Here is a 24225-nt window from a genome sequence, read left to right as displayed (position 1 = left end):
TGCCTGTTGAGGGAAGCCTATTTTAACCGGTTCTTTCTAAAGTATATTCTAAGTAGTGGCTTGCAATTTTGTTTAGTGATGGTCGGGCATCCCCAAGTCGTGTTAATTTGGTTATATCATCCGTTTTGACCGTAGTCGTATATGTTTGGCCGGAGCCATTTTTGATCCCGAATGATAGTTTAGGCATCTACACCGAGGGTATGCCCTTTTGGGATTCTTACAAATGCGACGTATAGCCTAACCTTCGGGATTCTCATGTCTGTTGAGGTCTTACAGTTTGTCATGCCTATTGAGGTCTTACAGTTTTTTGTTGTAATGTAGAATAAATCTGGTTATGCCGAGTCTGCCCGCTAGGTGTCTTATAGTTTCGAGTTTTCCAGAGCATGGCGATTAATGACAGTCACCGAGTTTGTTTAAGCTTGAAAACCACTTCTCATGAGCTCGAAGTTGCCTTGTAGGGGCTTTATGAGCCCGGAGTTCTGACCCTGGGGTCGTGCGGGTGCTGAATTGCTGATGTTAAGTCTCCGAGTAGTACGGGATGCATTTGGTGGAGGGGGGCCCTATCAGGGGTATATTTGAAATTTCCTTGTTTGGAGAATAAGATGCTGAAAAAATATCCTTTTATTGCTTGGTGTAGACATATATTGTTTCCTTATCGTGAGCTCGGCCTGCGTGGGCGTTGCTTCTCGAACCATTCGATCCGGTACATAATTCTCGATTGAGATTTAGTCTGTCATTTCCTGGTCCTCCCGAGGGGACGATGCCCTTAGAAGAAGATCATCGCTCGTCGTTGGACTGTAGAAGAAGGCACACGACCTTATCGGATCCTACTTTGGGGGGTACGTTTCTCCGCTAATAACCTTTCTGACGAGGCCCTCTTTTGGGTGGAAGCCTGATTGAGGAGAAAGAACGCGGCAGGCCTTTTTTTAAGGCCTAGGGATATTCGGTTAGAGTTAGAACCTCCAAATATCCTGGCAAGCTGTCTGCATGTAGGTTAGTGATAAAATAGTTAGGGAGTAAAGCAGTTCTTCCTCACTATGGGATGCATAGGCGGCGTTTTGAGATTGGATATGTTTCTACCCTTTCGGGGCATGAGCCCCGGTTCAGCCTTCCGCTGTGTCTTATCAGGCTTGGCCGAAGATGTGGTTTGCTTACCCTTTGATCCTTCCGAGGGTGGGGACATTGACGCCGGTGATGCGCCATATGGTGAAGAACCTCCTCTCGTCGTTTATTGCTCTCTGCCGACTTATTTTAGTTCCGCCCTTTAAGAGGGATTTCATTCTTTTGGCAAAACGGGGCCGATACTATCCCCGGGTGGTGTGCCGGTGGTCGTCTGAATAAGACGTCCGTTCTTTTCACTTCCTTTGATGGTACAGATCTCGTCATCCCGACCCGAGCTCAGACGGGCTATATCAAGAGAATGGTCTTTGTGGCGATTATCATTTGGAATTTGCTAGGGATTCGGGATGCAGCAGTGATTTGGTCCGTTAGTCCGGAACACCCAATTGACTTTGTTCCAACATCGTTGTTGTACGTGATCGAACCACCTGAATTCATAAACACACGTTTATTTGAAATAGATCAAATAGGGGAGAGGGTTACCAATGCGTCAGTGTGATGCTGAGGTGGAATCTCGGTGTCCCTTTCCCTGGATGTAAGGGCATTATCTGGAATATCTCCCTGGACCCGTTTTTCCCTGACGGCGAACATTTTCACTTTCCATTTTATGAGTCCTCGAAAGGTGTCATCGCTCCTTCACTGTCGCAGTAATACGTCGTGGCTTCTCATTCTTCCCAGTTGCCTTTCTCCCTTGGGGCTGGATTCGAGCCTGACCAATCGATGGTGCTCGGCGGTGATCTTTACTAAGCAGCACAGCTGTCGTCCTTCTGAGCTAGTGGCCATTTTTGATCCCGCGGCCGCGCGTGCCCTGTGGTTCCCGTACCGGGTTATGGTTCTTTTGAAGGGGTCTTGGTCGAATAGGGCTGAGTCGTCCAGCATCCCTAGTTTCACTTATGGTGATCACGATGTTTGGCATGGCAATGTTGAAATTGTACTCCGCTGAGCGGGGTTCCTTTGCCGGTTGTGCCTCATCAGATCCGGTTCCACCGAAGGTTCCTTGAGGACGTTTCCCTCGAATTACTTCCCTATCGTTGTGAGGTAGGTTACATCTTGTGGCGTTCTTCCTATTCACGGTGCATGGATGGTACCTCCATCTGTTTCACATTAGTTTCTTTGCTGGGAGCCTGCTTGGGTATACCGGGCCAGTAAAGGCTCCTGAACGGTTGTTTGTGGCCCTGATTCATGGCAGGTGCCGGGTACGGGCATCCGACCAGGTCTTGGCTGGGTATCTAATCAAGATTCGCTTGAAATGACCTAGAGTCGTCAGGAATGCTTTATTTAAACTTTGGGCGAAGGCCTCGGTTGCCCAGTCATCCGAAACCGAGAGCGATTTCATTCGTCCTATCAGGGAATGAGGCGCGACTTCCTGTGGTATTTCATCCTCTCTTTGTTTGGCCTTCGATGTGTCGGGCTCTTCCGTTACTACTTCGATAGCATCGGCATGTGCTTCTGTGGAGGAATCTGCATGCACGGTAAGTGAGTTCATGAAATCAAGCGCTAGGTTGGGCGCCATATCATGGTTTCTCTCGAGAGTGTTTCCCCGAACTTTTTCAACATGACGGGCTCGAACTCATCATCTTGAAGGTCGCTGCCATTTTTCGCACACATGTAAGTGATGGTGCGCTTGTTAGGATCCGAGGTCCTGTCGCACCTAGAGAGTTCCAGCATTCCGTATTTCCGTGAAGCGGGTTCTTGTACCGCTTCCCCAAGAGATAATTGTTGCATGATCCTCCATGAACTTGACTTGATTCTCTTAGAGAGATCTTCCAGCGTCTTTGTTGTGGCGAGGTTTGTTATCGATCCATTGTTGTCTGATCTTTTGGGTACTCGTTCACTGCAGGGAGCCGTTTCCTGTGCTACTGTGCTGGGGATCCCCGGTTAGCTCTGCAACTGAGTGATAGCCAACTGCTGTGCCTGCAATATTTCAAAAATGTCATGAAGACTAACTTCCTATTCTTCCCGAGCCGGGGTTTTTTGAGCTTCCTATTGGTCTTTGTGTCGTATGCTCCTGTTGGTGTGAGAAGTTTCACCGACTTGTTGTGCATCCTATGAGTCCGTATCCGCTAGAATCGGTCCGGGCGCATTATCAGGATTCTGTAGTGGTGCTCCAACAGCCGGGACAGCCATGCCATTTTTCCCATGATTTTTGAGGTTGTTGTTCTCGACTCTATTTACCGAGCCAGACATTTTGACCTGAAATGAAAGGATCTTGGACAAGAAAAAGTGTGAAAGATAATGTGTGTTTGTGCAATGAAACTACCAAGAAAATAATCACTATTATTTTTATCCCCACGGTGGGCGCCAAACTATTTACCTTGAAAATGGTAACAACAATTAAATTTGTAAATGGTATTCTAAAAATATGTGATTTATTCCCGAGCTAGTTGTTAGAGCAGTTGATGCTAATAATATGGGGTTTAATGACGAAATGCAAGCTAAAACGATATAGTAATCGAACCGAAGGGCCTTCTGCCCGGATATAGGTCGGGTCGATGGGGGACCTCGGGGTCAATGTTAGGGTCGAGCTTGAGCTATCGAGGATAGTCGGGAATGGGATAACAGTTGGGGATATAATTAAACGAGGCTCTTTATGGCCAATACTAAGTTATATAATGAAGAACAAGTAAGAAAGCGATGAATATCAAGGTGACCTCGGGCCAGTGAGAACGAATAAGTTTAGAAAGGAAAGAGAGAGAGAGAGAGATATTATTGCACTTATGGAGAAAAGGGAGCAACATCAGCCATTTACAAGGTAGGGTGAGTCCACTTTATATAGGAGGGGAACTCGGCTACAAGTACGTGGAGATTAATTACAAAGTATGAAGATGGGATGGCTTGACGCGATGCCTCAGCATAGACTCTGGATAGGCCGGCCCTGTCAGACTTAGCCGTGTGCCTTGGGAGCTTCCCCTTTTGTCCTGGCTTCGATCTCCGTCTTTTCTGAGTCGGGCCTCGACGAGCCTCGAGGTTAGGAACTTGGTCGTGGCTTCCCGTCCTCGGGTTCTCGAGGCGTTCTTCCGAAATGACTTGATAGTGAGAAATCAAGTCCTCTGATTTTGCCGCGTACACAGACTTTGAAGGATCGTCAGCTTTATGCCAAGTTTATGAAGTGTGAGTTTTGGTTGGACTCAGTTGCATTCTTGGGTCATATGGTGTTTAGTAATGGTATCAAGGTAGATCCTAAGAAGATTTAGGCAGTGTAGAATTACTGGAGATTCGGAGTCTCTTTGGTTTGGAAGGCTACTATCATTGCTTTGTTATGAGATTTTCATCTATGCAGCTCCATTGACCAAGTTGACTCAGTAAGTTGTTTATTTTAGATGGGCTAGGGAATGGGAGAAGAGCTTTTCAGAAGCTCAAGACATGTTTTACTAGAGCTCCAATGTTGGTATTACCCACAAGTTCGAGGCCTTACACCATAAATTATGATGCTTCGTGCATTGGTCTAGGTGTGGTGTTGATGCAGGATGGCAAGGTGAGTGCTTTTGTAACTCGGCAGTTGAAGACTCATGATAAGAATTATCCAGTTCATGATTTGGACTTGGCAGTTATTGTGCACACACTCAAATTTTGAGGCACTACTTGTACGGTGAGTCAATTGAGGTTTACACTGAGAATCGGAGTCGCCAACACTTGTTCAAGAAAAATGATTTGAATTTGAGGAAGTGGAGGTTGTTGTAGTTGTTTAAAGATTATGATATCACTATTTTGTATCATTTGGGTAAATCAAATGTATGAGGTGATTCCTTGAGTAGCAGGGTGGAGAGTATAGGTGGTTTGGTATTTATTCCAGCTGAGGAAGTACATTGGCTATGGATGTTCAGGCCATATTCAATAGACTTAGGAGATTAGATAATTTTTAGCCAAGTAGAATTCTTGCTTGTGCGGTGGTGCGGTTGTCTTTGTTGGAGCGCATCAAGGCTCGCCAGTATGATGATCGCTATTTCTTGGTACTTAAGGACATGGTGCAGCAAGGTGGCACAACGAAGATAGTTATTGGACAAATGTTAATGGCTTGAAGGATTTAATTCTTTAGGAGGCTTACAATTCGAGGTATTCTATTTATCCAAGTGTCATGAAGATGTATCGTGACTTGAAGTAGCATTACTGGTGGTGGAAGTTGAAGAAATACATTGTTTGGCATGTTTCGCGGTGTTTGAATTTCCAGTAAGTGAAGTATGAACATCAGAATCCAAGTGGTTTGACTCAGAGGTTGATTATACTAAAATAGAAGTGGAATCACCTTACTATGGACATTGTGGTAGGATTACGATGACTTGGAGGAAGTTTGATGTTATTTGGGTCATTGTGGACAAATTGACCAAGTCTGTGCATCTCATTCCAGGGATGACTTCTTACATTTTAGAGAGATTAGCTCAAATCTACATCAGAGAAATTGTTTATTTGTACAATATGCTTATTTCTATGATTTCAAACTATGATACCCAGTTCACATTGCACTTTTGGATTTGGTAGCCAGGGGAATCAGTTTCTTCTATTGGTGGAGTTTCTTATAACAACATCTACAAGTCCAACATTCAAATGGGACAATATAAGGATTTATATCAAAGGCGGTGCCGATCTCCTATTAATTGTTTTGAGCCTGGTGGTTAATTTTATCATTTAATTTCGGATTTGGGGTGAAAATTGGAAAAAATAGAATAGAGTTCTTCAACTAAGATTTCTAGTTTTGATTAAGATTTTGACATCGAATTTGGATAATTTTGGTACGAGTGAACTCATGAGAGAATGGGGGTTCATAATCTGTAACTTTTACCCGATTTCGAGACGTGGGCCCGAGGAGGATTTTTGGGCATTTTTCTATTTTCTTGCCTTAGCTTCGATTTTATTAGCTAAATTAGTTGTTTGTAGTTGTATTTACGTTATGATATTAATTTGATTAGAATTGGGCCACCCGGAGTTGGATACTCGTGGCAAGAGCGTGATTTCGGATTGATTATGAGCCGGTTCGAGACAAGTGACTTGCCTAACCTTGTGGGGGGAACTCCCCTTAGGATTTCAGTAGTGTTGTTATATGAGTGTCGTGTACATGAGGTGACGAGCGCATACATGTGCTAATTATTGAGAAATCCCATTTTTATTAAGTAAATATCTGTGTTTTTCTTGTAATTGAACAATACTTGTACTTGAAACCTCTTGTTTAGCTTAGAAAAAGCATGCTTATGTGTTATAATTGTCTTACCTGCTTTAACTACTTACTTGTACTTTGTGCAGTATGTTTAGAGTAGAATTCCTTTTTATTCACGAATAGAACTGTAGATTCTTTCTTGATACTGTTGTTTGTTTACTTTGGGACTACGGGGCGATATCTCGGGAGATCCCCCTGTATGTTTACTTTGGGACTACATATCAGTATTCTGGGTGATCCCCCTGCACGTTTATATTTGGGACTACGGGATGACACCTGGGAGATTTTCCTGTACTGGATATTTACTTTTGGACTACGGATTGGTATTCCAAGAGATCCTTTGCATTTTTACGTTTGGGACTACGGGACGATATCCTGGGAGATCCCCTATTACTATCTCTGTGTATTGAGTTACACTATTCCTGTGATTTTATTCTCTATTAAATGTTAGTGCTTTAATTATAATGTCACATGTCATACTGTTTTGCCTTGTTTTATGTATATAACCTGTAGGCCTTGGCCTTCCTCGTCACTACTCGATCGAGGTTAGGCTTGGCACTTACTGGGTACTACTGTGGTGTACTCATGCCCTTTCCTGTACATATTTTTCTTGTGCAGATCCAGGTTTTTCTACTCAACTATTCTATCAGTGAGGCGGGCGATATCAGAGACTTCGAGGTATATCTGCTGCGTCCGCAGACCTACAAGTCCCTCTTTATTCTTCCCTTTAGCATTAGACTTCCCGTATTTACTTTTGATTAGACATTCTGGAGTTAGAACACTATGTAGTTATTCTACATCTTGTGACTTCATGAGATTCCGGGATTCCAGAGTTTTATTCTGTTCTGAGAGTATGTATTTTATATGACGAGCGGCATATTTAAACTCTTTATTTATGTTTTTACTCGTAACCTGCCAGTTTTGTATTTCATTTCCTTTTTCGCAAATTATTAGGCTTACCTAGTTGTAAAGACTAGGTGCCATCATGACAGTTCACAGAGGGAGAACTAGGGTCGTGACAGTATGGCCTTGTCGACCTATGTTTTGAGTGTACAAATGATCATTTCGGACTTATAGGTCTTTATGTCACATGTATAAGTTTGTATACCATGTTGGGTTGTCCTATGTCGAGTATTCTCTTATGTTTAGTTTTGGTTATCTCATGACGGCCTTTCCAGCTCATTTACCCATGGTAGTATGATAAATAGGATACGTAACGTTAGTACCCGGTTGAGTTAGGAATCAGGTATCCGTCGCGACCCTTCGGTTTGGGTCGTGACAATTTGTGGCAATGTTGCTTCATTCCATTAGTGCAAAAGATAAATCAAACCAACCTTTTACTAAATCAAACTAAATATAGAGTTATTAATGGTGTGAAGCCTTATTACATCGAATCTAAATGAAATCTATAGCAATAAAGAAAACTTCCTCCTAATCTATTTGTTCCAAGAAGGACATTCTCCATGATTTGCCTTCTTAGCTTCGTTGATTACATTCCTGAGTTCACACATGTCAAGCAGAAAGTATGTTATTGCTTTCTTTCCTCCCTTATCGTAGCCCATACCTTGGCAGTCCCAAAGCCTCTTCCTCATCTTTCCTTCCAACTCCATCAATGCTTGCTCTAAGTGCTCCAACCTTTTATGTCAACTTGTTCACGATCTCCTTCCATTTTTTTATAGCCTCCATGTATAAATTATGTTATTCCATATGCTTGGCCTCAAATTGAAACACCCTCTTGTGTAGACTCTTGTACTTTACTTGCGCCTCAGCTGCTTCATCTATGATCCTTTGATTCCATATGTGTTGAGCCTCAAACTTGAAATTATGTCCCCTTTGAAGGCTGCCTTATAATGAATCATATTACAAACCCGAGGTGACCTGCTTCCTCCCAACGTGCCTCATTACCCTTATAGGAGCATAAGAGTAGATGTCTCGCAACCCAATCAACACCAAATGAGTGACCCTTTTAGACCTAATTATGAACTCTTTGCTAGGAAACCACTCGAATATCCAGTGTACCTGTTCGTCTGTCAAATTGCTAAAGAAGTGTACCTATCCTTCAGCGTTCCCAGGCTTTGCAAACCTATCCGGAGCGAATTCCATCTTCTTTGAATGATAACTGGCAATATAGTCATTCAACGTTCTACATAAGAACTCCTGACTTTATTCTCCCCTCTAAAAGTACTCTTACAACCAAATTTGTAGCAGAATATTGCAACCCTTAAAATGTCTAAACCATGTTTATATCGATCTAAATCTCGGTACATCTTTGTTAGTATCATAGGAACAATAGTGTAATTTGGTCCCTCGATTCCTTTTTCATGGTCTTTGCGACCATGGCCAAATGAGTGTGAATTTTTCCTCCTTGCATCGAGAAAATTAGCAAACCCAAAGAGTAGACTGTGAAGACATAAACTCGACGATGAACCCATCCCAATGAGATGATAACCAATTCCTCGTGATGCAAACTGTATGATTTGTTGTGGTTGTACCATTCATAGAGAAACTCGAAAGGAATGTAGGATTTCTTCAAGAAACCTAACTCGTCATTCTTCTTGAACCCAAGTATCTACCAAAAGCCGCACAGGGTACGATTTTCTGGCATCGACAAACCCAGACTATCACATGGAAGTTTGGCGAAGCCCCCAATTTCTTTTATAAAGGGACTCATCTTTATATTGCCGAACTGAAGACAACTCTCTTTTCATCCCAAAACATAGTGGCTACTTCAATTAATTCCCCGTTTGGCCGGATGCTTAACAAGGATGGCAAATTACCCAATACCCTTCTTACGTGGTTTCAGTGACACGGTACAAGGTCATTCCACCAACCAATCAGTAGAGGTGGTATATTCTGGACCATGCTGAACTTGAGAATTTCATGCCTCATTTTTTGCAATTAAGTAAAATAGTTAGCCCTATTTCCCCATCCAGATTTGATTATTTATGCAATACAATCACACATGTTGGCATATTTCTCCAAGTAATGCAAATAGCATGATTGTGCCTTTTGGAATTGTAGAAATCCCTTCGGACTTTAGAGAAGGCTCATCCAATCGGATTAATATGCCATGGGGCATTTTAGTCCATCCTAAGTTTTAACATGATTCATGCACATTTTAAATCATAATGGGTTTCTAGAAAGGGTCTCGACTGATACTCTCAAACGGAATACTTGAGAGGGAAAGGCATGGGACTGTCGACTGCACCATTGATCGGCTAGTCTACCACTAATAAGCCTTTCCGATTTAAGAAAGGGTATTTTAGTAAAAGTACGAATACTCATCAAGCGCCGATGATTGATAATAAGCACGAGTAGAGTATGATGTTGATAGCACATTTATGCAAAAATGATAACATATAGTCAAGTAATTTATACGATGAAAGAACATAAAGGCAGTATTAAATAATGTGATAAAATAAGTGTAATACAAAGGGAGAGAAAAGACAAAAGAAATAGTTAGCAAGCTTCACAAAAATCGAAAAACACAATTACATGAAGCAAATAAAGGAGATAGGGATGGGAGTTTCATGACGTAACAATTTCAACCAAATAAAGGAATGGGAAGAGGGAGGTACATGAATGAAGTCAACTAATTCAATAATCCACACAAGCAATATTATTTATGGTAAGAGACTAAGTATATCCCCAGCAAAGTCTCCATGTAGTTGCACCCCACTTTCTCGCGAAAGCGGGTTGACGTGTGACAAATCTTTTAAGTGAGTATTAAAGGATAAGAGTCGCCACCTAATGATTTTGATGTGTGTTAGGGAATCTATTTGTAAATAAGTCAGTTTTAACTAATCTATATAACTAAAGATCGGGTAAGGCTCAAATTGCCTCAAAGAAAAGGGGTTGGGCAGTCTACAATTGTGGTTTCCGGCCGAATTTTACACTATGTGAATTATTAGGTTATACTTACCCTATATGATCATGTAAATTAAATAAGAGCAGGGAGTCCAAATATCTAATTAAGTTACAATATGAAACAAGTATTAAAGGAGATTGCGCATATGAAAGAAGTGAGTTATACATTAATAAGTGATTGGTAATATCTTTTGAGAATTACAAGATACAACCTAGTTTGATCTGAGTTCAAATAAACAAATGTATAAGTAATAACCATATATTGGGAGTCCTAAATTTTTTACCCTAAAGGATCACCTCGTGCAACATAAATAATACTTCGCAACTCCCTTAAGTATAAGGGTTGCTCATATTATTCGGCGGGCATATACTCATGCTACCCAATTGATATCTTGAAGTTGTTTACCTAAAAACATTCTAGTTCAATTCTAAATTGTGCCCTACATGTGCTTTACCCGCCCCATGCCTATAGTCCAGGAGGCTTTTGGACCTACTATTTTGGTAATTCTAGACTTCCCTTAGGCTACTCAATATGAGAAAAACTAAGCGTTCAATCAAAACAACTAGAACTTTACTTAACAACAAAAAATGGCTCATGTTCACCTCTTCATATAGACTCATGTGCACGCAATTAAGCAAACAATTATTACTTATATGACTGGGTTCAGAATTAGGTAGACGGGTATCTACAATAGGCAGACTTAGAATTGTAACGTGCTAAGTAGTCCAAACCATATATGCATGGTTTCTATGTGATTATGCAATTTAGCAATTTGTGTAAAGTCCTATAGGTAGGATTCTAGGTGACAAATTTTGACGAAGAAGTTGTTTTAAATATAAATCCGTTAAAGGATCCTATAGTCATGCTTTTTAGGTGCGTGATAGCATCCTATATGAATTATCTCTAAGCAATTCAGATTTGGGCAGTGAAATACTTGAGAGCGCAGATTTATTTATTTGTCCCTATACGCATGCTTTCAAGGCGAACTATCTAATAAAAGGAGAATAGAAGCAATACCAACTTTGATTACATGAGTTGAGATCCTATAGACAAGGTGTCTAGATGAGTCGCATAATTGAAACAAATAGTAAATCATGTTGTTTCAGTTATTTGTATTGATATCCTTTAGGCGTAATATCTAGGTGCAACAAGACCTATTCAGATCCTATAGGCATGCTCTCTAACGTTGCAAGTTAAGACATTATATTATCCCTAAATCTGTCACGACCCCGGTTCGCCATCCGTGAACCATCGTGATGGCACCTAGTCTCTATGACTAGGTAAGCCTAAAATGTGGAAGATAACCCAATTTGCGAAATAAAATAATTTAAAACAGAAATAGAGTAATACAACAGCGTTTAAAAGTGCCGCTCGACATACACAATATTAACTCTCAAAAACTAATACATTTTCCCAAAACCCGAAAACCCATGAATCACAAGCTAAGAATCTAATAAAAATGCTCTAACTCCGGAATGTCTACATCAACAGAAAAGATAGAAGGGCTATCACTACAAGATAGAATGGAAAGGGAATCCTCGGTCTGCGGACATGGCAGATATTCATCGAAGTCTCTGGAGCAGTTGCCTCGCCTCAACGGTGATAGGACTGAGTTGAAGTACCTGGATTTGCACATGAAAAACATGCGTAGAAAGGGCATGAGTACACCACGGCGGTACTCAGTAAGTGCCAAGTCTATCCTCGATCGGGTAGTGACGAGGAAGGTCAGGGCCCTATTGAGATAAAATAAAAATATAAGGTATGTCAGAATAAAATAAGCAATACAGTTGAAAGATAACAATAAGAATTTAATACAGGAATATAAGGAACTCAATAACTGAACAGAGGCAAAAACAATCACAAGGAGATACCATTCTTCACAAGGATAATAACCGGGGATCTCTCAGTATCCCGAGGATCTCTTAGTACCCTCAATATATGCGAGGGACCTCTTGATATCCCTAGGATCTCTCGGTATCCTCAATATAAGCTAGGGATATCTTGGTATCTCGAAGATCTCTTGGTATCCTCAATATACATGCTAGGGATCTCTCGGCATCCCGATGATCTCTTGGTACCCTCAATATACGTGCTAAGGATCTCTCGGTATCCCACACCTCAGCTTAATCATAAATACGTGCAGGGGATCTCCCGGGATACTGTCCCGTAGTCCCAAAATAATAACACACAGCAATAATACAAAGAATACTCAAGTAAGCTCAATTTTGTACCAAGTAAACAGGAAATTCTAACCTAACATGCTTCATATAATACAATTAAGGTAGTTTAAGCAAATAAGCAATTAAGTCAATCAAACATGCTTTTTCTAAGCTAACAATAGGCTTAAATTATAAGTAGTATAAAACAGGAAAAAGGAACACCATTGAAATTACTTAAAGAAAACCGGATTTTCAACAATTAGCTCAAGGACGCACTCGTCACCTCACGTACAAGGCATTTCCATTACCAAATATACCAAATCCTAAAGGAAAGGTCCCCCACACAAGGTTAGGCAAGCCACTTACCTCGAACCAGCTCAAATCAATCCGAAACCACGCTCTTGCCACGAGTACTCGACTCCAAATGGCCTAAATCTATTCAATTCAATTTCATAATGTAAATAACACTTCAAGTAACTGATTCTACAAAGAAATTCTAAGCTAATATGCGAAATTAGGTAAAATAAAAAAAAACGCCCCTAGGCCCACGTGCCAGAATCAGGTAAAATTTATATTTCTAGAATCCTCACACTCTCACGAGTTCAGTCATACCAAAAGTACCAAAATCGGACCTCAATTAGTCCCTCAAATCATCACTCAAAGGTCTCTAATTAGTCAAGCCCTAACCCCTAAATTACCATTGATTTTCCTTAAATTTTCATGTTTATAATGATAAAACATTCACCCCAATAACAAGTTTAGGGACCAAAGACCTTACCCCAATGAATTCCTCTGAAAATCTCTCTTGAAAATGCTCCCCAAGGCTTTTTTCCGTTTGAAAAGAGGTGAAAATGGCTCAAATTCGCGAAGGCAAGAATTTATATGTTTCTGCCTAGCTAATACGCTTCTGCGGTCTCGCTTCTGCGAGGACATGGTCGCATCTGCGACATTTCACTTAAACTCAGCCTTCCGCACCTGCGACTCCCCATATGCAGATACGGTACCGCTTCTGCGGTAAATTGCCCGCTTCTGCGGCTCCTGCTATTCCTCCCTATTTTCGCTTCTGTGAAGAAAATGCCACTTCTACGGCTATGCACCTGCGGGACCCAAACGCAGGTGCGGTTATGACAGAAGACTAACAGCTGAAGTTGCTCAAACAATTTCCAAATTCTTCCAACAACCTCCCAAAACCATCCCGAGGCCCCCGGGACCTCAACCAAAGGTACCAACAAGTCTAATACCACTGTCCAAACTTATACCGATCCTTAAAACATCTAAAACAACATCGAAACAATGAATCAACTGCGGATTCAAGCCTAAGAACTCCAAAACTCTAAAAATACGCTTTCGATCAAAAAGTCTATCAAACCTCGTCCGAATGACCTGAAATTTTGTACACACGTCACATTCAACACTACGGAGCTACTCCAACTTCCGGAATTCCATTCTGAACCTCAGATCAAAATCTCACTGTCGAACCGTAAACTTCAAAATTCGACTTTCGGCATTTCAAGCCTAAATTAGCTACGGACCTCCAAAACACAATCCGAACACGCCCATAAGCCCGAAATCACCCAACATAGCTAATGGAACCATCAGAATTCCATTCCGAGGCCGTCTTCATACTGTTCCGACTACGGTCAAATTTCCAACACTTAAGCTCTCATTTAGGGACTAAGTGTCCCAAAACTCTCAGAAACTCAAAATCGAACATCCCGGTAAATCAAAATAGCAGAAATAAATACGTGGAAAGCATTTAATAGGGGATCGGGGTATTAATTCTTAAGACGACCGGACGGGTCGTCACAAAATCATGTCTTCTAAATATGTTTCAAAGATAATTTCTAAAGCGTGAGGTATGGAAACCAAACAAAATAATTAGAATCCTATAGGCATGTTTTTCTACCCATTCATGCAAGAAAAAATCTATCCCAGCCCCTCATTCTTACTAATCCCAAATTGTTTGTTATTGCAAGTTATTATTGGCCCAAATGAAAGAATATAAACTCAAATATGTAAAACTACATACTGAAACAAATATAGGCCAATAAAACATTACAAACCTAATACAAAATAACCCAGCAATATTTTCAGACCTTCAACAGCCTTACTCTTCGCACAACCAACAGACACAAATCCTAGGATCACGCGGACAGTAGAGTATGCATGAATCCTATGCCCAGCTCCAACAACACATATGGCCTAAACTAGACCCAATGAACGACTTACTTACCCAAATGGATGTTAAACTTAACCATACATGTATTCAGTTACACACTAAATTAATTAAGCAACCTTTGAAGCCTATACTCTTAGTTCTTAAGGCTGTGACTAACAATATTTTTTAACCAAAGACACATGGTAGGATTATACTAATTTAGAAGGCACACATGTCAAATTCACAATAACGGGATTGAATATCATAAGCTCGAAAACAACTCCAAATAGTGTTTCAAAGAAAGCATGATTCAGAATTAGCCTTAAGAACTTTAGACATAATGTCACGCCCCAAACCATGGTCTAGGCGTAACACGGCACTCGGTGCATGACTGCATGTCACCGAGCGAACCAACTACATGGCTGGATCAACATGTGGTATAACTATGAGCTAGAGGTAAATATAAAATATGATAATCTACTAAAGAGTCTGACTGAAATATCATAGATGCGAAAAATACTGAAAGGTCTGCAAGTATAAACAAATAGCCGATAAGGCTAACACATGAAAGCCTACAATATCTGACCGACTGGGTTATAGTCTACGAAGCCTTTAAAGAATACTGAAAATGCTAACTGTTTACCGAAACAAGGTCCCCGGTATACCTTATTAACCGAAATACTATAATGACTAAAATAAAAGAGAGATAAGGCCCCGAAAGACTGGGCTCACCAATAGCTGATACGAGATGTCCTAGCAAGCAGAATCGTCAACCTGAAAATTGTTACCTGCATCGCGAGATACAGGCCCCGGGCAAAAGGGACGTCAGTACATTTGAATTGTACTGGTATGTAAAATAGCATAACAAAAAAACTGTAAATATTGAAACTGAAACTGAACTGCTGGCTAATAAACTGGTAACTGAATAAGGAAGTACGGATGTGAATACTCCCTCTTCTGAATGATGAACAACCTATTTAACTGAATATTAAACTGCGCCTCAGGCCCAATATGTATATATATATGTGCACAACTGCGGCCTCGGGCCCAAGTATACGTATCCATAGCTGCGGCCTCAGGCCCAAAGATGTATAAAGCATGAACTGCGGCCTCAGGCCCAAATACAGGTGTTCAACATTCAAGAATATAAAATCAAGAACTGAGAATCATATTACAATACATGATACGGAAATAATGAGCCATACCAAGTTACATAATACTGGATTAGTGAATAGGATCAGACTGAGATGAGTATTCATAATAAGTTGATTTATCATATCTAAAACTCATAGAATATCGAATGATTATGAGACTATGCTATCTAGAGAATAGAAGTTCTACTACTATTCAGGGAACCGAGGCATAGTTACTTTCTAAGGAAACTGATAATGGTCATAATGAATGGGATGTAGGGAGAATCATAGACATTCCCAAACGTAAAGAGTTAGCCTTACATACCTTAACTTCCTGCCCTTGAGCGTAATACAATGTTTATCAACCATTTCAACTTTAATCTATAGCAATACAAGTCAAAGGGATTCCATATTAGCTATGATGCTCATGTTTTGGTCACTTAAGAATTTTATCAAACACTTGGTGAAAATAAAGCTTCCTAGGCTTTATTAATGGTGTCTCTACACCCAACAACCCATTCTCTTGTTCACAAATTTTAAAGTCTCAAATGATTATATCAACATTATTCTTCATCACCCATAATGTAAATAACACCCTTAACCAATAATCTACACTCAACACCCCACCCCTATAATCGTTCATGCTTTTCTATCAAACCCATCAACTCATATCTTATGAACTAGGGTTTATAATCATTAAACAAATGCTAGAATCAATTAGAGGGTGAAGACATTACCTTTTTGAAGTTCAAACCCCTTTGAATTCGAGTTCTAGGCTTCCTTCTCTCAACAATGATGTCCCAATCGAATATCTAATGATATAGAGGGTTTACCCATGTTAATAAGATGTTGGAAAATTGAAATTAACTTAGAATCACCATTAGAACTTACCTTGGGTGGTGGAAGGACCCTTAAGGAGTTAGGTTTTTGAGACTTCCCCTTTCTAGAGCAAGTTTTTATGTTTTGGGGCTATGGGGGACGAAATATAGCTTTAAAACGACCCCCCACTAGCGCTCCCGCGCATCTGGAGGCCTGCCCGTGCTACTTACCGCGCTAAAAGGCAGTAACATTGCCTCAAAAATAGGCGGGCGCGCTACCAGCGTGCATATCGTATACTGTTCTATAAAATACACATAACATTTTGCAAAGAGATCCATTTAGGCTCCATAATATATCGTTCAAAAGATATTTCAAAGGTCTACAACTTTTATTCTTTGCATTTTCCCAAATTCCTTATGCATTTTCACTAAAACTTGCTGGAAGATAGACCTTCTGCAAACTTAGTCGATTTTGTCAAATCTTATGCACCTCACTTTTCATCTTGATTTTGAAGCAACTATTTTACCCATAATCATCCCGATGGGACTTCACATGTTCTAAATATATCCTTACTACTCCTTTAACTCATTCATACCTAAGCCGAATTTACGGGGTGTTACATTATCTCCCCCTTGGAATCATTCGTCCTCGAATGATGGTCCTGGCTGCAACTACGGCTATCTATGGACATTAAACGGGTGTTATGGAGATATGAGAATACTAAAATATCATGAATACATGTATATCAAACTGAACGAGTACGTAATAATTGAGTTATAAGCTAAGTAAATACTGAAGGACATGGAGATTATAATATAAGGCCTGAATGGAAAGGTTAATTACCTTCCACATTTTCCGTTTGCTCTTCAAAGAGATGGGGATATCTAGACTTCATGTCCTCTTCGGCTTCCCATGTAGCCTCTTCAACCTTTTGATTCTTCCAAAGCACTTTTACTGAAGAAATTTCCTTAGTTCTGAGCTTGCGAATTTGACGATCAAGAATAGCCACTAGAATTTCTTCGTAAGACAGGCTGTCTTTAACCCCTATAACCTCTGTAGGAACCATAAGTGACGGGTCTCCCATGAATTTATTCAACATAGACACATGAAACACTGGGTGTACAGCAGCTAGTTCTTGTGGCAATTCTAACTCATAAGCCACATGTCCGATCCTTCGCAGGATTCTATATGGACCAATATAGCGGGGACTAATCTTCCCCTTCTTCCCAAATCTTATAACGCCTTTCATGGGCGATACTTTTAGAAACAACCAATCATCAACTTGGAACTCTAAGTCTCTACACTGCACGTCCGAATAGGACTTTTGGCGATTTTGAGCCGTCTTCAAATGCCTTTGTATCAAGTTGACTTTCTCCATAGCCTGATAGACCAAATCGGGTCCTAACAACTCTGCTTCTCCGACTTCGAACCAACCAATTGGTGATCTACACCTTCGCCCATACAGAGCTTTGTACGATGCCATCTTGATACTAGAGTGATAGCTGTTATTATAAGCAAAACTTAATGAGAGGTAGATGATCATCCCAATTACCTTTAAAATCAATAACACACTCCCTCAACATATCCTCCAGAGTCTGAATGGTACGTTCTGCCTGTCCATCTATTTGAGGATGAAAAGAGGTGTTGAGGTTCACCCTTGTGCCCAATCCCTTCTGAAAGGATTTCCAAAAGTTTGCTGTGAACTGAGCACCACGATCTGAGATAATGGACAAAGGAGTCCCATGCAATCGGAAAATTTCTTTGATATACAACTTGGCATAATCCTCGGCCGAATCTGTAGTCTTCATTGGCAAGAAGTGAGCTGACTTGGTAAGTCGGTCTACAATCACCCCAAATCGAATCGTGCTTCCGTAACGAGCGAGGTAGACCCATTATGAAGTCCATGTTTATCATCTCCCATTTCCAAATGGGAATTTCTATATTCTGAGTTAAACCGCTTGGTCTCTGGTGTTCGACTTTCACCTGCTAACAATTTGGACACTTAGCCACGCAATATGCTATATTCTTTTTCATATCGTTCCACCAATAAACCTCCTTAAGATCATGATACATCTTTGTAGAACCTGGGTGAATAGAATACCTGGAATTGTGGGCTTCTGACATAATCCGCTCCCTGAGCCCATCTACGTCTGGAACGCATAGACTGCCTCTGTATTAAAGTACCATCATCTCCCCCTTGTTTAAAAGCCATAGTCTTGTGTTTGTGAATTCCTTCCTTCAGCTGCAATAAGTAGGGATCACTGCACTATTTTTTTTTAATTCGGCTACTAAGGAGGATTCAGCCCTGTTCTGGAGAACAACGCCACCATCTTCGGAGTCCAAAAGTCAAACTCCTAGATTTTCTAAGCGGTGGACTTCCTTCATCATAGTTCGCTTGTCTGCCTCAACGTGAGCTAAGCTGCCCATAGAATGCCGACTGAGAGCATCGTCTACAACATTTGCTTTCCCTGGATAATAGAGGATATCAACATCATAATCTTTAAGTAACTCAAGCCACCTTCTCTGACGTAGATTTAATTCTCTTTTCTTGAAGATGTATTGGAGACTCTTGTGATCTGTAAAAATGTCAACATGTACCCCATACAGATAATGGCGCCATATCTTAAGCGCGAACACCACAGCTGCTAATTCAAGGATATGAGTCAGATAATTCTTCTCGTGAGCCTTGATCTGTCTCGACGCGTAGGCTATGAATTTACCGTGCTGCATTAATACACACCCAAGACCAACCCCTGAAGCATCACAATAAACAACGAGCCCTTCGGTTCCTTCTGGTAGTGTCAGGACTGGAGCTGAAGTCAATCTCTTCTTTAACTCCTCAAAACTTTTCTCGCACGCGTCCAACCATTGAAACTTAACTTTCTTCTGAGTTAATCTAGTCAAAGGGGACGAGATAGAAGAAAATCCCTCTATGAAATGACTATAATATCCTGCTAGACCCAAGAAACTTCTTATATCGGTAGGTCTAGGCCAATTCTTCACTGCCTCTATTTTCTGAGAGTCCACCTTCACGCCTTCCCCTGAGATGACATGGCCCAAAAACGCTACTGATTTCAACCAGAATTCACACTTAGAAATTTTTGCATATAGCTTGTGATCCTGTAGTGTCTGCAACACAATTCTGAGATGTTCGACATGGTCAGTCTCGCTACGGGAATAAATCAAGATGTCATCAATAAACACGATAACAAACAAATCAAGATAAGGCTTGAAGACCCTTTTCATAATGTCCATGAAAGCTGCTAATGCATTCGTTAAACAAAATGACATTACCAAAAATTCGAAATGCCCATATCGAGTCCTAAAAGTTGTTTTTGGAATATCAACTTCCTTAACCTTCAACTGATGGTATCCCGATCTAAGGTCAATCTTGGAATAACACTGGGCACCCTGAAGTTGATCAAATAAATCATCTATTCTGGGAAGAGGGTACTTGTTCTTGATGGTGGCTTTATTCAACTGACGATAGTCAATGCACATGCGCAAAGACCCATCCTTCTTTTGGACAGACAAGACCGGTGCGCCCCAAGGTGAGACACTTGGCCTTATAAATCCCTTATCTAGAAGATCTTTCAACTGGACTTTTAACTCTTTTAACTCTGCTGGAGCCATTCTATAAGGCGGAATAGATATCAGCTTAGTGCCTGGAAGTAGATCAATTCCCAAGTCAATCTCCCTATTGGGAGGGACTCCAGGGAGATCTTCGGGAAACACTTCTGGAAACTCATTTACAATTGGTACCGACTGGAGAGTGGGGATCTGAGCATCTGCATCCTTAACTCGAACCAGGTGATAGATATATCCCTTGGAGATCATCTTTCTGGCTTTAAGATAGGAAATAAACCTACCCCTAGGTGCTACTGCATCACCCTTCCATTCTAAGACTGGTTCACCGGGAAACTCAAAACTTACTATTTTGATTCTACAACCCACTTTGGCATAACATGACTCTAACCAATCCATGCCCATGATCACATCGAAGTCTAACATCTCCAATTCTACTAAATTTGTTACAGCGAGACGACGATGCACTTTGACTGGACATCCCCTATAGATATACCTTGCTATAACTGATTCTCCAACTGGAGTGGACACTTCAAAGGGTTCACACAACTTTTCTGGTTTTATCCCAAATTTCTTTGCAATATATGGGGTTACATAATATAGGGTGGATCCCGGATCTATAAGAGCATAGACATCAAAAGTGAATATTGTTAGCATACCTGTGACAACATCTCCACGAGCCTCTGTATCATGACGGTCTGCCAGTGCATACAAGCAGTTTCGACCACCGCCTACAGTATTAGACTTTGCTGCACCGCGCCCTTATTGGGCCTGAGAGTTATGATGGGCAGCGGAATTAGTGGACTGAGCTGCATTGCCTCCATTGTTCTGTTTTGCCGATGGACAATCCCTCAAGAAGTAGCCCTACTGAACACACCCAAAGCAACCATTTGTGCCCAAATGACACAACCCTGGGTGCCTCTTACCACACATGTTGCAAATAGGGTAACCAGGGACTCTGTAGCCCACACTAGCCTGGGCTGCGAGTCTGCTGTTCTGAAATTCTGGTTTTTCTTGTTAAACTTCGACCTCTGAACCGGTGCACTAGCTGAAGATGGAGCAGGTCTTGATTTTGATTTCTTGAAAAACTGGCGATTGCCTCCTGCTTGAGATCCCCCATGGTTGAAATTTCCTGCAGACTTAGCTCTCTTGCTAAATTCCCTCTCCTTCTCTCTCCGTAGCCGCTCTTCTTCCTTCAACCTGTCTTCGTTCCCTTGAACAAAGGAAATCATCTTAGTGATGGTCATGTCATTAATCTGAGTAGCTAATATTAGCATCAGCAAACAAATCATCTGAAAGCCCCAACACAAACCGCCTAACTCTGACCCTCATATACCGTATCATTTTCGGAGCATACTTGGCCAGAGAGACAAACTTGAGGTAGTACTCATTCACACTCATATCATTCTGTCCGAGTCTCTCAAACTCCAAAGCCTTAGCTTCCAAGACCTCAATAGGTAGAAAGTGCTCAAGGAACGCATCTGCAAAATCCTTCCAAGTCGCAGGATCTGTATCCTCCCCTCGAGACTCTTCCCATGTTTCATACCACATGTTGGCAACATCCTTCAGCTAGTACGCAGCAAGTTCTGCTGTTTCAGTGTCTGTAGCATGCATCACTCGAAATATCTTCTGAACCTCATCAATGAAGTTTTGCGGATCCTCATCCTTTTTGGACCCTGTAAAGATGGGAGGTTTCATGTTGAGGAATTCCCTAGACTTGGAACTACCCATCTCATGAACATCACTTGTTCCTTGCCTTTGAGCCTGATTAGCAACAATTTGGGTGAGCAACTAGATAGCTCCCCTGACATCCATGTCTGAAGCACTAGGCATTGAGCCTGATGCAACCCCCTTGGCTGGAGTGTCCTCCTCCTGAGCCGCATTAGTTGTGGCCCCCTGGCTAGTAGCTGAGACCCTCCTGGTGTACTTTCTTTTTGCAGGCATTTTTCTGAAATACACAATTTGCACGGGTTAGAAAGATTCCTGAAAGCAAACCTCTAACTGCACGATCTAGAGTATGAAAGAAAGGGAACAATCCTAGATGTCTTGGTGGTCAACTGTTTACATGTGTGGCGCGCACACACACATAAAAGAGACCCCACTAGACACGGTTTCATAGACTCCCTAGGACTCTTGAACCTAGGCTCTGATACCAAGCTTTGTCACGCCCCAAACTATGGTCTGGGCGTAACACGACACTCGCTGCCTGACTGCATGTGACCGAGCGAACCAAATGCATGGCTAGATCAACATGTGGTATAACTATGAGCTAGAGGTAAATATAAAACATGATAATCTACTAAAGAGTCTGACTGAAATATCATAGATGCGGAAAATACTGAACGGTATGCAAGTATAAACAAGTAGCCGACAAGGCTAACACATGAAAGCCTGCTAATATCTGACTGACTGGGTTATAGTCTACGAAGCTTCTAAAGAATACTGAAAATGCTAACTGTTTACCGGAACAAGGTCCCCAGTATACCTTATTAACTGAAATACTATAATGACTAAAACAAAATAGAGATAAAGCCTCGGAAGACTGGGGCTCACCAATAGCTGATACGAGATGTCCTAGCAAGCAGAATCGTCAACCTGAAAATCGTTACCTGCATCGCAAGATATAGGACCCGGGTAAAAGGGACGTCAGTACATTTGAATTGTACTGATATGTAAAATAGCTGAACAAAAGAACTGTAAATACTGAAACTGAAACTGAACTGCTGGTTAATAAACTGGTAACTGAACAAGGAAGTATAGATGTGAATACTCCCTCTTCTGAATGATGAACAACATGTTTAACTGAATATTAAACTGCGGCCTCAGGCCCAATATGTATATATATATATGCACAACTGCGGCCTCAGGCCCAAGTATACGTATACATAACTGCGGACTCAGGCCCAAAGATGTATAAAGCATGAACTGCGGCCTCAGGCCCAAATACAGGTGTTCAACATTCAAGAATATAAAATCAGGAACTGAGAATCATATTACAATACATGGTACTGAAATAATGAGTCATACCAAGTTACATGATATTGGATTAGTGAATAGGATTAGACTGAGATGAGTATTCATAATAAGTTGATTTATCATAGCTAAAACTCATGGAATATTGAATGATTATGAGACTATGCTATCTAGAGAATAGAAGTTCTACTACTATTCAGAGAACCGAGGCATAGTTACTTTCTGAGGAAACTAGTAATGGTCATAATGAATGGGACATAGGGAGAATCATAGACATTCCCAAACGTAAAGAGTTAGCCATACATACCTTAACTTCCTGCCCTTGAGCGTAATACAATGTTTATCAACCCTTTCAACTTTAATCTATAGCAATACAAGTCAAAGGGATACCATATTACCTATGATGCTCATGTTTTGGTCACTTAAGCATTTTATCAAACACTTGGTAAAAATAAAGCTTCCTAGGCTTTATTAATGGTGTCTCTACACCCAACAACCCATTCTCTTGTTCCTAGATAAATTTTAAAGTCTCAAATGATTATATCAACATTATTCTTCATCACCCATAATGTAAACAACACCCTTAACCAATAATCAACACTCAACACCCCAACCCTATAATCGTTCATGCTTTTCTATCAAACCCATCAACTCATATCTCATGAACTAGGGTTTATAATCAATAAACAAATGCTAGAATCAATTAGAGGGTGAAGATATTACCTTTTTGAAGTTCAAACCACTTTGAATTCGAGTTCTAGGCTTTCTTCTCTCAACAATGATGTCCCAATCGAATATCTAATGATATGGAGGTTTACCCATGTTAATAAGATGTTGGGAAATTGAAATTAACTTAGAATCACCATTAGAACTTACCTTGGGTGGTGGAAGTACCCTTAAGGAGTTAGGTTTTTGAGAGTTCCCCTTTCTAGAGCAAGTTTTTATGTTTTGGGGCTGTAGGGACCGAAATATAGCCTTAAAATGACCCTCCACTAGCACGCTCGTGCATCTGGAGGCCTGCCCGCGCTACTGACCATGCGAAACGGCAGTAACACTGCCTCAAAATTAGCGCGGTCGCGCTTAGGGCGCGCTACCGGCGCGCATATCGCATACTATTCTGTAAAACACGCATAACCTTTGTATAGAGATCCGTTCGGGCTTTATAATATATTGTTGGAAAGCTATTTCAAAGGCCTACAACTTTCATGCTTTGTATTTTCCCCAATTCCTTACACATTGTCACTAAAACGTACTAGAAGACA

The 24225-nt window shown here is 41.0% G+C and overlaps 1 protein-coding gene across 1 annotated transcript; it reads right to left on the bottom strand.

Annotated features, from left to right (window-relative positions):
• Nucleotides 1-2950: 2950 nt before the first annotated feature.
• On the bottom strand, nt 2951-21237 carry LOC107786335 (uncharacterized). The gene is made up of 7 exons (XM_075240464.1): nt 20868-21237; nt 19763-20688; nt 18758-19129; nt 18507-18647; nt 18061-18122; nt 17249-17907; nt 2951-3033 (listed from the first exon to the last, which is right to left on the bottom strand). The coding sequence occupies exons 1-7, from the start codon at nt 21235-21237 to the stop codon at nt 2951-2953; spliced, it is 2613 nt and encodes an 870-aa protein (XP_075096565.1).
• Between the last annotated feature and the right edge of the window lie 2988 nt (nt 21238-24225).

The sequence above is a fragment of the Nicotiana tabacum genome, chromosome 20 (genome assembly GCF_000715075.1).
Source record: "Nicotiana tabacum cultivar K326 chromosome 20, ASM71507v2, whole genome shotgun sequence".
Classification (NCBI taxonomy): Eukaryota; Viridiplantae; Streptophyta; class Magnoliopsida; order Solanales; family Solanaceae; genus Nicotiana; species Nicotiana tabacum.
The sequence above is the reverse complement of the archived record's forward strand: the minus strand, read 5'-3'. Positions and strand labels throughout refer to the sequence as shown.

Bases quoted from the DNA above. Each gene is read 5' to 3' on its own strand.
- LOC107786335 (XM_075240464.1), bottom strand. From the start codon at position 21,237: ATGACCATCACTAAGATGATTTCCTTTGTTCAAGGGAACGAAGACAGG. The intron at 18,123-18,506 runs GTATTCTATTCA...CCATTATCTCAG, and splicing joins TCAGAAGCCCACAATTCCAG to ATCGTGGTGCTCAGTTCACA. The intron at 3,034-17,248 runs GTAATTAACCTT...GAAATATTGCAG, and splicing joins GCAAACGGAAAATGTGGAAG to GCACAGCAGTTGGCTATCAC.